This window comes from Polyodon spathula, unplaced genomic scaffold (genome assembly GCF_017654505.1).
Source record: "Polyodon spathula isolate WHYD16114869_AA unplaced genomic scaffold, ASM1765450v1 scaffolds_4083, whole genome shotgun sequence".
NCBI lineage: Eukaryota > Metazoa > Chordata > Actinopteri > Acipenseriformes > Polyodontidae > Polyodon > Polyodon spathula.
The window spans coordinates 6,875-19,000 of record NW_024475540.1 but is presented as its reverse complement, the minus strand read 5'-3'; the positions used below and the strand labels follow the sequence as shown (position 1 = coordinate 19,000).

The window sequence follows — 12,126 nt, the reverse complement described above, 5'->3', positions numbered from 1 at the left end:
GTTCAAATAATTAACAAAATGGATAACTTTTTTCACCATATAATTGACACCCAAATATTTTTGTAATAATTGTTGTTTCTAATTCTAATTCTGGAAGGGAAAGGAACAAATCAGGGAAAAATAGATTTTGCTACTACCGGTACCTCTATCTTAAAAATATGACAAGACAACAGATGCAATGGAACAGGTTGTGAAATTTCCTTACAAATACTAGACTGAATTAGTGTTACCAAACCATGAGATGTGTCATTACATCCTGTGCATATTAGAGCCATCAGTGTTACACAAGTTAATGTTTACCGTAAGCTGTGGCTTTATTTTATAAAACATATGGTAGGGAATATGTAACACGGTCAATAATGGCCCATCATCCTTCACACATTTATTTTGCGATTGCATGTTTTATTATTATAATTTGACATGTTTATTTGATTAGTGCATATTTTATATTGTATATAGTACTGAAATTAAAGTGAGATTTTGTCATACTGATTTTCCTCTGTGATGTTCCCTCCCCTGCACAGACATTGGTTTATTGGATTTTAAACATGCTGTCCAATCAATACATTTCCATTGATTTGGTATGCATCACGTGTGTGTTTTCCCCGGAGACACTGTTCCCTGTATTTTAGCTCTGCTATCTGAATAAAAAAGAACCTCATCAATTATTATATAATATTTTGCTCTGAGTTTTCAAAATATGCTCTGATATGTTTATTGGGAGGAGACACAATTAATATAATATCTTTATTTTTTATCTAGCGCCTTTCATAGTGGACCACCATGACAAAGCTCTTTACAGAGACTAGGATGTGTGAACTATGCAATTTATATTGCAGAGTCACTAACAATAGGACATGGATTTGCCTCTCATCGTTTCGGGTGAAGAACAAGGAGGTTAAGTGACTTGCTCAGGGTCACACAGTGAGGTCAGTCAATTGCAAAGATGGGATTTGAACCGTAACCTTTTGGATACAAGCCCTGGACTTAAGCATGCAAAAATATTTTAACCTAATTTTGCATGCCCCCTGTCTGAGGGGGTGTTACAAATAGTTTACAAATCAAATCAAAAAGCACTCATAAGAAGTTAAATAATTATGGCTGATTCTATAATGTTAGTAAATCCAGCATTACTGATACAAAAATATACTGGAGTGGTTTGTTCTTCAAGGAAAGTATAATGGAAGATATTTGCTGAAGAGGCTCATAAGGTAAAGAAGAGTATACAGCTTTTTAAAAATTGAATCTACGTTTGATTTTAACACTTTTTATAATAATGAACAATTGAAAATTACTTGAAGGGGGAACACAGTTGATCCATAGTTGTATGGCAATAATTGGTTTACGATGTACCAACAAGGATATCAGAGTTTATACAAATAGCAACGCTGCTGGGTCCACTCATCAATAATAACTAGAATTCAGTAATTCTGTTATTTGTAAATCTTTATTGAGTGCAAGAATTTAACATCTATTATACATTAATGCTGTACAGAAAATAACCACTGAAAAGAAAAAACCAATTCCAAACGCATACACAAATAATTAAATAAATAAATAAATATTATTTTTAAAAAAGCATATTTATACATTTAATACAAAAAAATGTTTTCCTTTTGATTCACCAACACAAAGTGAATCAGACTTGTTACCAGCAGAAAGTAACATGACTTACAGATTTTACCCAATAACAAGGGAGTCAGTTTTGACAAGAGATTACATTGGAAAATCCCATTCTGCAGTATTGCAGTTTATTTACATCATTAATAGAATAAGTGTGCAATTGGTCTTTATATTCTAACTCTCATATTCCACACGTCTTGCTAATTCACTGGAGTTGATTTTTTCACTGAACAGCCCATCAAACCTGGCATTCTGCTTGGAAGTGAAATGATTTTTCCAGTCACCAACAGTACCTGAAAGACATAAAGTATTTGAATGTATTATTTGCATAAGTTAATAAATACCCTGTTGTTTTGGGCTTATCAATGCCCTCTTTTAGCATTGCAGTGCTTTAGTTTTAGTTCAGTGGTGATGAAACTCTTACCTTTCCTAAATATCAGCTTCTTGTTGGAAGTCAGTACGCAGACCGTGTGGTTTGGATTCACTTTCTCCTTCTCTGCCTTGTCCTTCATTTCACTGAAGGAAGATTTCTTTGAAATGTCTTTGACTTGATCTTCAGTGACATTGATGCCCAAAAACGTGCTGATCTCCTTGACATGTTTTGGAAGATCCTATGAAAAACATACATTTGACAGTTTAGTTTTACATTGAGGGAATGGCAAAATGTATTGGTGTTAATTGATTGAATTAACCCCAGTGGGATAGCATGGAAAAGAAAAGAATCAGACCATCATGTTCCAAAGAATCTAAATAATGTTTTCTACAAATTTCCCCAACGTGCATCTGCTATGGAATATATAACAGGGATTGTTCCAGTTAACTTCATTCCTCAAAGTGACTTTTTAGTTCTACACTAATGTAAGACAATATCAAATGGATGATGTCCATGCCTGTGCTCCATTTTGAACTCACCTGCTTTAAGGACTCGTAGTACAGAACAAGGACATTTTCATCAGTTTTGCTCTTTTCCCAGCTAAGGACATGGTCAATCCAGGAACCGCATACAACTGCAATACAAATACAGACAAAGCAAATTATTGTATCAAATTAACACTTTTGCATCATATATCATGTCTGATATGAAAATTAAAAGGACATGGTGGTAACTCTTTTAACAACATGCAGATTTAATTGATGTTCTTCACATTTTTCCATCTCAATCTAAACATTAGTCATATTTACCTTCTCCTTTCAAGAACATTTCTAAAAAGGTGGACCATTTCTCAATCTTGGGCAGATTGGGGTTCTGCTTGTAATAATGGTACAATGAAACAGCGGTGTCCTTAGGATTTCTGATCACATAAATCATCTGGAAGCAAGAACAAGATAATAATTTTAGTTTGTGTAATTCAGACACCATCTCTTAATAATTTGGTGTTTGCACAGCGTAATGTTGAAAAGTAGTATCCTTTATTACTGCACTGTGCTGTGATACTTTACGATTTCATGATCGTGTTATTTGATAAAGCAACAAACATAATGGCTGTTTTTTGTTACCTTGCATTTTTTTGTTTTGAACTGCACTGGGATCATCTCATAGTTGAGGTGTGTTGGGATGAGCCTCTTGTTGGGGAGGTTTCTCAGCTCATCGAATTTGGAGAGATCTCCGACCTCCAGAGGTGATGTCAGTGTCACTTTGCTAACCCCATTGTCTTCATTGTGGCTGTGGTACAGATTCTTCATAATCTCTGCAAGCCAGTGCGTGCCTAGGAAGAGTTTCAAAACACACATCAGTCAAGCAGTCTGTGTATACTGATCTACCCATTTCTGATAGATCAACTTTTAATAATTAGTAAAGTTCACGGAAAGATATCAAATAATATTCAGAAATGTGTCTTACCTGATTTTGGATATGAAACTAATAACACGTCATCTTTTCTGGCTTCAAAGGTGTCTAGAGACTGAAGAAGCTCTTTTGATACTCTTGTAGAAAATGGAATGCCATTGAAGGTGTGAATGAGCTCAGTCTGTTCTGGCATCTTGTGTTGAATGTCTTTAGAGTTTGTCAAATGTCTTCAGAAAGAGCTAGATACTGCGTTATCTGGGTGCATGAGAAACATTTCTCTCTTTATATATCTATCTTTCAGCTGGGAACCGGAAACTATCAGTTATGTAAAGGAATGTTTTAAGAAACATACCAGAAGGAAATGGTGTAATCAAGTCTCTCTCGTAAAGAAGATGAGGCATTTAATAGTACCACTAGATGTGAGGTGGATATTCACACAACTTTTTGTTTTAAGGAATGTTTTGTTAATTACTTTTTTTTAAGAACCCATTTTATTTAAATCAGGTTTGTAGTTCATGAAACCTTTTTTCCTCTGTTTCAGAGAGTTTTTTCATTTTTTTTATTTATGTCACAGATTAGCTTGGTGGGTGACATTGTGCCAGGAAGTAGATAGACACAGAATGATGAGTAAAGTTCCGATGCACAGATTTATTAAATAATTATTTTTTGTTATGTTTTAGTTTTTAAAGTTCTACCTCTGTCTCCAATCCCGTTTTCCACTGACTGAACACACAACACTGTATGTGTGAAAAAACTGATCTTTATGCAGCTTATTGCGGAGACCTTGATTGCTAATGATCATTCAATTTAAATCGCGGAACAGTCTGTACATGAACTATTTGTGCACTCCCCGTGCCCAAAATACTATTACATATTTTATCTGCACATGAAGTGATTGTGTAATCCCTGTGCTGAAATACATTTAAAGCACCTCTGCTACAGTCTGCACATTTACTACCCAGTGCACCAATATATATACACCTACAATAACATAAAACACAAAAACTAATGCACAGGCGTGAGGCACCTCACCACAATTTCATACAATTTGCTTGTTTTAATGTACAGTTTAAGCTATGATGTTTCAATTTTAGTACACTAAAAACAATCCTACCAGAGAAACAGATCACAAAAAACAAAACAAAAACTTCCCTAGTGACAATACCCCTTGTTGCACAGAACTGAATTCTCAACTAACATTTCTCATATTTATTTTCTTAGGGTGAACACAGTTGAACTCAAAGACAAACTTTACAGTTGTACAGTATTGTCCGGCTAAGAGAACATTTTGCTTTTTAAGCAAGCAAAGTGTTCTCTTAGCCGAACTGTTCTCTAAGACGGAGTTAGCCACCAGACACAATATGAATCAATCAATAAATAAACATGTATTACGTTAGTTTTACATGTAAAACTAAACTGTCATGACGCACTTGCATCAAAATATGAAATGAACTGAATAAGTAAAAGAAAAGCAATAGGCAAGTGTATGTTAATAAACTATAATAATAAAGTAACAAACAAACTAAGGATTAATAAACTAACTGTCAAACTAAATTAATACAGCACCCCTACACACTTTAAATAAATGCAGCAGCAGCAGCTCTAGATTAATTATGAATACTTGTACAGGAGTAATATTCAAGACATGCACATTATTTAACATAATGGTGAAGAAACTCACCAGCACTGCGAAAACACCAAATTGCTCAGCGACTGTGTCTGATTCAAATTTTTCTTCAAGAGCTCGAACACTTTCCAACACTTTGTAGGAAAAGAAACAGAGGCTTTTACATTTCGCTGTTTGTTTACATACAATTTTATAACAATGAGGTGCACTTGTTAAAAACAGAATAAAAAATGAGACAATGATAGGATGGCAGTTCTGGAAAGATTTAATAAACTAATCAGGGCACCTACTAACATCTGTCTTGTCTGTGGGATTATTAGACAGTGCCTGCATAAAGGTGCAATGCTAGTGCCACAATGGTGTATTGAATTGGAACAAAGATTCAGGCAAGCATCACGCCAGCAATTGCCCCTTGGCTTCACAGAGCAGGAATGTGAGCTCTTCAAATGCAAAAATGTGTGGAAGATATGCACAGAATTCACATTTCTTATTAAAACCCAAATAAGGGAAAATCCTTGTCAAATCATTGCTCGCTATTGCTTTTCCTAATCCTAAATACATTGGTATGGTAAAATGGCTCTTATTTTTACATTGTAACTAATGTTTTGGTCAAGTTTTTCCATGTTTTTTTTTTTCTCATGTGAAGGTTGCATGTAAACTAAGCCATTGAGTGGCGTAATAGAAACGTAGTGACAAACCTCCATAACAGTCTGACCACAACCAAACCTGGGATTTTTGCACAATTTAAGTTGGGTGTCACTTTCCTCTTTTCTCAGGATTCTCAAAATCTTTTGTAATCTTAGTTCTCTTACAATTACTGTACAGAAAAACAAATGAAAAAAAAACTTAAACAGCCGCATACATACAATCAAAGTGTTTATAGAAAATATGAACTTGTGGGTTTGGTAATAAAGTGTGATTCAGAATGCAGAATCCAGTTGTACCTCAATTGAACAGAGCAGAGATTTAGAACAGATTCTAAGTATAAAGACATACAATTTAGAAAGTTTATCTCCAAATGTAATTCTCGGACACACCAATTTGGATAAAAGAAACAAACAAAAAATGTAATGCAAATTTCAAACTGAAGAACGCTTGTGTTGTGTCCGGCCATGTCTCCCATGTTGTGATACTGAAGTAAACGATGCACACCGGTGTGATTTGGTTAGCTCTGGGCAATCCATGGAAAGTGGGAGGCAGGTTAGAACTCATCATGTTCACTTCTTCAGGGAATTTATATATTGTTAAAGCCTATACAATACCATGCATATAGTTTGTATTGCCTTTTTGTTATTAATTGACCTGATGGATTGAAGATAATACAACAGGTAGAATATGAAACATTGACAAGGGTACTTAGTTTTATTGAACTTGCATTTGTATATAAAAAAATCTATTCTGAAGTTAATGTCCTGGTGGAGTTCCAGCAGATAATGATGTCGTTAACTTTGTGGTTAAAGCAAAGGGCTTCTTGCCAGTAGGTCCCCAGTTCAAATCCCTGCTCAACTGCTGAATCAATGAATGTGACCCTTAGCAAGTCATTAACCTCCTTGTGCTCCATCCTTTGGATGAGACGTAAAACCGAGGTCCTATTGCAAGTGACTGTGCAGCTGCAGCAGCTGTTGATGCATAGTTCACACCCTAGTCTCTGCAAGTTGCTTTGGATTAAAGCATCTGCTAGATAATTATATTATTTATTATATTATTCTACGTTCAAATAATTAACAAAATGGATAACTTTTTTCACCATATAATTGACACCCAAATATTTTTGTAATAATTGTTGTTTCTAATTCTAATTCTGGAAGGGAAAGGAACAAATCAGGGAAAAATAGATTTTGCTACTACCGGTACCTCTATCTTAAAAATATGACAAGACAATAGATTCAAAGGAACAAGTTGTGAAATTTCCTTACAAATACAAGACTGAATTAGTGTTACCAAACCATGAGATGTGTCATTACATCCTGTGCATACTAGAGCCATCAGTGTTACACAAGTTAATGTTTACTGTAAGCTTTATTTTATAAAACATATGGTAGGGAATATGTAACACGGTCAATAATGGCCCATCATCCTTCACACATTTATTTTGCGATTGCATGTTTTATTATTATAATTTGACATGTTTATTTGATTAGTGCATATTTTATATTGTATATGGTACTGAAATTAAAGTGAGATTTTGTCATACTGATTTTCCTCTGTGATGTTCCCTCCCCTGCACAGACATTGGTTTATTGGATTTTAAACATGCTGTCCAATCAATACATTTCCATTGATTTGGTATGCATCACGTGTGTGTTTTTCCCAGAGACACTGTTCCCTGTATTTTAGCTCTGCTATCTGAATAAAAAAGAACCTCATCAATTATTATATAATATTTTGCTCTGAGTTTTCAAAATATGCTCTGATATTCAAAATAACCCCTCTGTGTTTTAATATAATATCTTCATTTTTTTATATAGCGCCTTTCATAGTGGACCACCATCACAAAGCACTTTACAGAGGTAGGCTGTGAACTGTGCATTATATGCAGAGTCACTTACAATAGGACATTGATTTAACATCTCATCCACAGGATGGAGCACAAGGAGGTTAAGTGACTTGCTCAGGGTCACACAGTGAGTCAGTCAATTGCAAAGATGGGATTTGAACCGTAACCTTTTGGATACAAGCCCTGGACTTAAGCATGTAAGAATATTTTAACCTAATTTTGCATGCCCCCTGTCTGAGGGGGTGTTACAAATAGTTTACAAATCAAATCAAAAAGCACTCATAAGAAGTTAAATAATTATGGCTGATTCTATAATGTTAGTAAATCCAGCATTACTGATACAAAAATATACTGGAGTGGTTTGTTCTTCAAGGCAAGTATAATGGAAGATAATTGCTGAAGAGGCTCATAAGGTAAAGAAGAGTATACAGCTTTTTAAAAATTGAATCTACGTTTGATTTTAACACTTTTTATAATAATGAACAATTGAAAATTACTTGAAGGGGGAACACAGTTGATCCATAGTTGTATGGCAATAATTGGTTTACGATGTACCAACAAGGATATCAGAGTTTATACAAATAGCAACGCTGCTGGGTCCACTCATCAATAATAACTAGAATTCAGTAATTCTGTTATTTGTAAATCTTTATTGAGTGCAAGAATTTAACATCTATTATACATTAATGCTGTACAGAAAATAACCACTGAAAAGAAAAAAAACAATTCCAAACGCATACACAAATAATTAAATAAATAAATAAATATTATTTTTAAAAAAGCATATTTATACATTTAATACAAAAAAATGTTTTCCTTTTGATTCACCAACACAAAGTGAATCAGACTTGTTACCAGCAGAAAGTAACATGACTTACAGATTTTACCCAATAACAAGGGAGTCAGTTTTGACAAGAGATTACATTGGAAAATCCCATTCTGCAGTATTGCAGTTTATTTACATCATTAATAGAATAAGTGTGCAATTGGTCTTTATATTCTAACTCTCATATTCCACACGTCTTGCTAATTCACTGGAGTTGATTTTTTCACTGAACAGCTCATCAAACCTGGCATTCTGCTTGGAAGTGAAATGATTTTTCCAGTCACCAACAGTACCTGAAAGACATAAAGTATTTGAATGTATTATTTGCATAAGTTAATAAATACCCTGTTGTTTTGGGCTTATCAATGCCCTCTTTTAGCATTGCAGTGCTTTAGTTTTAGTTCAGTGGTGATGAAACTCTTACCTTTCCTAAATATCAGCTTCTTGTTGGAAGTCAGTACGCAGACCGTGTGGTTTGGATTCACTTTCTCCTTCTCTGCCTTGTCCTTCATTTCACTGAAGGAAGATTTCTTTGAAATGTCTTTGACTTGATCTTCAGTGACATTGATGCCCAAAAACGTGCTGATCTCCTTGACATGTTTTGGAAGATCCTATGAAAAACATACATTTGACAGTTTAGTTTTACATTGAGGGAATGGCAAAATGTATTGGTGTTAATTGATTGAATTAACCCCAGTGGGATAGCATGGAAAAGAAAAGAATCAGACCATCATGTTCCAAAGAATCTAAATAATGTTTTCTACAAATTTCCCCAACGTGCATCTGCTATGGAATATATAACAGGGATTGTTCCAGTTAACTTCATTCCTCAAAGTGACTTTTTAGTTCTACACTAATGTAAGACAATATCAAATGGATGATGTCCATGCCTGTGCTCCATTTTGAACTCACCTGCTTTAAGGACTCATAGTACAGAACAAGGACATTTTCATCAGTTTTGCTCTTTTCCCAGCTAAGGACATGGTCAATCCAGGAACCGCACACAACTGCAATACAAATACAGGCAAAGCAAATTATTGTATCAAATTAACACTTTTGCATCATATATCATGTCTGATATGAAAATTAAAAGGACATGGTGGTAACTCTTTTAACAACATGCAGATTTAATTGATGTTCTTCACATTTTTCCATCTCAATCTAAACATTAGTCATATTTACCTTCTCCTTTCAAGAACATTTCTAAAAAGGTGGACCATTTCTCAATCTTGGGCAGATTGGGGTTCTGCTTGTAATAATGGTACAATGAAACAGCGGTGTCCTTAGGATTTCTGATCACATAAATCATCTGGAAGCAAGAACAAGATAATAATTTTAGTTTGTGTAATTCAGACACCATCTCTTAATAATTTGGTGTTTGCACAGCGTAATGTTGAAAAGTAGTATCCTTTATTACTGCACTGTGCTGTGATACTTTACGATTTCATGGTCGTGTTATTTGATAAAGCAACAAACATAATGGCTGTTTTTTGTTACCTTGCATTTTTTTGTTTTGAACTGCACTGGGATCATCTCATAGTTGAGGTGTGTTGGGATGAGCCTCTTGTTGGGGAGGTTTCTCAGCTCATCGAATTTGGAGAGATCTCCGAACTCCAGAGGTGATGTCAGTGTCACTTTGCTAACCCCATTGTCTTCATTGTGGCTGTGGTACAGATTCTTCATAATCTCTGCAAGCCAGTGCGTGCCTAGGAAGAGTTTCAAAACACACATCAGTCAAGCAGTCTGTGTATACTGATCTACCCATTTCTGATAGATCAACTTTTAATAATTAGTAAAGTTCACGGAAAGATATCAAATAATATTCAGAAATGTGTCTTACCTGATTTTGGATATGAAACTAATAACACGTCGTCTTCTCTGGCTTCAAAGGTGTCCAGGGACTGAAGGAGCTCTTTTGATACTCTTGTAGAAAATGGAATGCCATTGAAGGTGTGAATGAGCTCAGTCTGTTCTGGCATCTTGTGTTGAATGTCTTTAGAGTTTGTCAAATGTCTTCAGAAAGAGCTAGATACTGCGTTATCTGGGTGCATGAGAAACATTTCTCTCGTTATATATCTGTCTTTCAGCTGGGAACCGGAAACTATCAGTTATGTAAAGGAATGTTTTAAGAAACATACCAGAAGGAAATGGTGTAATCAAGTCTCTCTCGTAAAGAAGATGAGGCATTTAATAGTACCACTAGATGTGAGGTGGATATTCACACAACTTTTTGTTTTAAGGAATGTTTTGTTAATTACTTTTTTTTAAGAACCCATTTTATTTAAATCAGGTTTGTAGTTCATGAAACCTTTTTTCCTCTGTTTCAGAGAGTTTTTTCATTTTTTTTATTTATGTCACAGATTAGCTTGGTGGGTGACATTGTGCCAGGAAGTAGATAGACACAGAATGATGAGTAAAGTGCCGATGCACAGATTTATTAAATAATAATTATTTTTTGTTATGTTTTAGTTTTTAAAGTTCTACCTCCTTCTCTCTCCCGTTCTCCACTCAAACACACAACCCTGAGTGAGTGAAAACATGACTGCTTTTATGCAGCTGTATCGAGACTCGATTGCTAATCAATCATTCAATTGGAATCTCGGTACAGTCTGCACATGAACTACTTTGTGCACTCCCTGTGCCCAAATACTAATACACATTTTATCTGCACATGAAGTGATTGTGTAATCCCTGTGCTGAAATACATTTAAAGCACCTCTGCTACATCCCCATTTATACCCAGTGCACCAATATATATACACCTACAATAACATAAAACACAAAAACTACGCACAGGCGTGAGGCACCTCACCACAATTTCATACAATTTGCTTGTTTTAATGTACAGTTTAAGCTATGATGTTTCAATTTTAGACACTAAAAACAATCCTACCAAAAACAATCACAAAAATGTAATTAAAAAAAGTGCCAGTTTGATTCCCTTCTGTGTTTTATACACACACCTAAAATTATAAATCCATCTTTTCAAATAATATTTTACTTTTCTGAAGTGCAGTGAAATCTCAAATCATTGCTATTATATACTATTACTTTATGGAAATGAATTTTCTAAATTACATTTTGCTTTTTATTCTTGGATAGTTGTGTAGTTCTGGAAATATTCAATTTATGTTGTTCTCCTCTGCTGTAGTTTTTTTCTTTTTATTTGTTCCATTTCATATATTAATGTCTGTATTGTGATGTGATCTATAGCAAGGGAGCAACCTGATTGGTTAGAAAGATTGGGATGGAGTATAATGAACAGGCCGAGGCTCAGGCCTATAGGACGAAGAAAGTCTTTGTATGCTAGAAGTGAACAGGCCGAGGCTGAAAGCCAGATGAGGATTGACTCTTCTGAGCTGCATGAGACATTAAACCACGTACCACTTTCCATTTTTCCATGCACACTTGATTTTATTGTAAGGAACTTGTTGAATGATTGATCCTGACTCAGGAGATAAAGCCATTTTTTAACATACTTTTTTCAATCACTTCCAGCACTGCGTGTTAAGGTTGTGTGTAAACTAAGCCACTGAGTTGCGAGGTAGAATGACAACATTCTAAAGTATGCTGACCACAACCAAAATCAAGAAAGATAATGCAATACAGGGACTTTTACACTTTGTGCCACTTTCCTCTTTTCTTTAAGTTCACAAATCATTAGTGGGCTGAGGTACTGTTTTACCATACAAGAGAAACAGATTACTAAAAACAAAACAAAAACTTCCCTAGTGACAATACCCCTTGTTGCACAGAACTGAATTCAG

At 34.8% G+C, this 12,126-nt stretch overlaps 2 protein-coding genes across 2 annotated transcripts; both read right to left on the bottom strand.

The window, feature by feature from the left end:
• Positions 1-1,431: 1,431 nt before the first annotated feature.
• Positions 1,432-3,681, bottom strand: LOC121312604 (sulfotransferase 6B1-like). Its single transcript, XM_041244318.1, has 6 exons — positions 3,464-3,681; positions 3,121-3,329; positions 2,806-2,932; positions 2,536-2,630; positions 2,048-2,234; positions 1,432-1,916 (listed from the first exon to the last, which is right to left on the bottom strand). Exons 1-6 carry the CDS (start codon positions 3,600-3,602, stop codon positions 1,798-1,800), a joined length of 876 nt encoding a protein of 291 aa, XP_041100252.1. The 5' UTR covers positions 3,603-3,681; the 3' UTR covers positions 1,432-1,797.
• A 4,606-nt stretch (positions 3,682-8,287) lies between these two features.
• LOC121312602 (sulfotransferase 6B1-like) lies at positions 8,288-10,415 on the bottom strand. Its single transcript, XM_041244315.1, has 6 exons — positions 10,200-10,415; positions 9,857-10,065; positions 9,542-9,668; positions 9,272-9,366; positions 8,784-8,970; positions 8,288-8,652 (listed from the first exon to the last, which is right to left on the bottom strand). Exons 1-6 carry the CDS (start codon positions 10,336-10,338, stop codon positions 8,534-8,536), a joined length of 876 nt encoding a protein of 291 aa, XP_041100249.1. The 5' UTR covers positions 10,339-10,415; the 3' UTR covers positions 8,288-8,533.
• Between the last annotated feature and the right edge of the window lie 1,711 nt (positions 10,416-12,126).

Coding starts and splice junctions, on each gene's coding strand:
- LOC121312604 (XM_041244318.1), bottom strand. CDS start 3,602: ATGCCAGAACAGACTGAGCTCATTCACACCTTCAATGGCATTCCATTT. Junction 3,330..3,463: donor AGTTTCATATCCAAAATCAG/GTAAGACACATT, acceptor AACTCTTCCTAG/GCACGCACTGGCTTGCAGAG. Junction 2,933..3,120: donor TCAAAACAAAAAAATGCAAG/GTAACAAAAAAC, acceptor TCTTGCTTCCAG/ATGATTTATGTGATCAGAAA.
- LOC121312602 (XM_041244315.1), bottom strand. CDS start 10,338: ATGCCAGAACAGACTGAGCTCATTCACACCTTCAATGGCATTCCATTT. Junction 9,367..9,541: donor AATGTTCTTGAAAGGAGAAG/GTAAATATGACT, acceptor TTTGTATTGCAG/TTGTGTGCGGTTCCTGGATT. Junction 8,971..9,271: donor ACTATGAGTCCTTAAAGCAG/GTGAGTTCAAAA, acceptor TGTTTTTCATAG/GATCTTCCAAAACATGTCAA.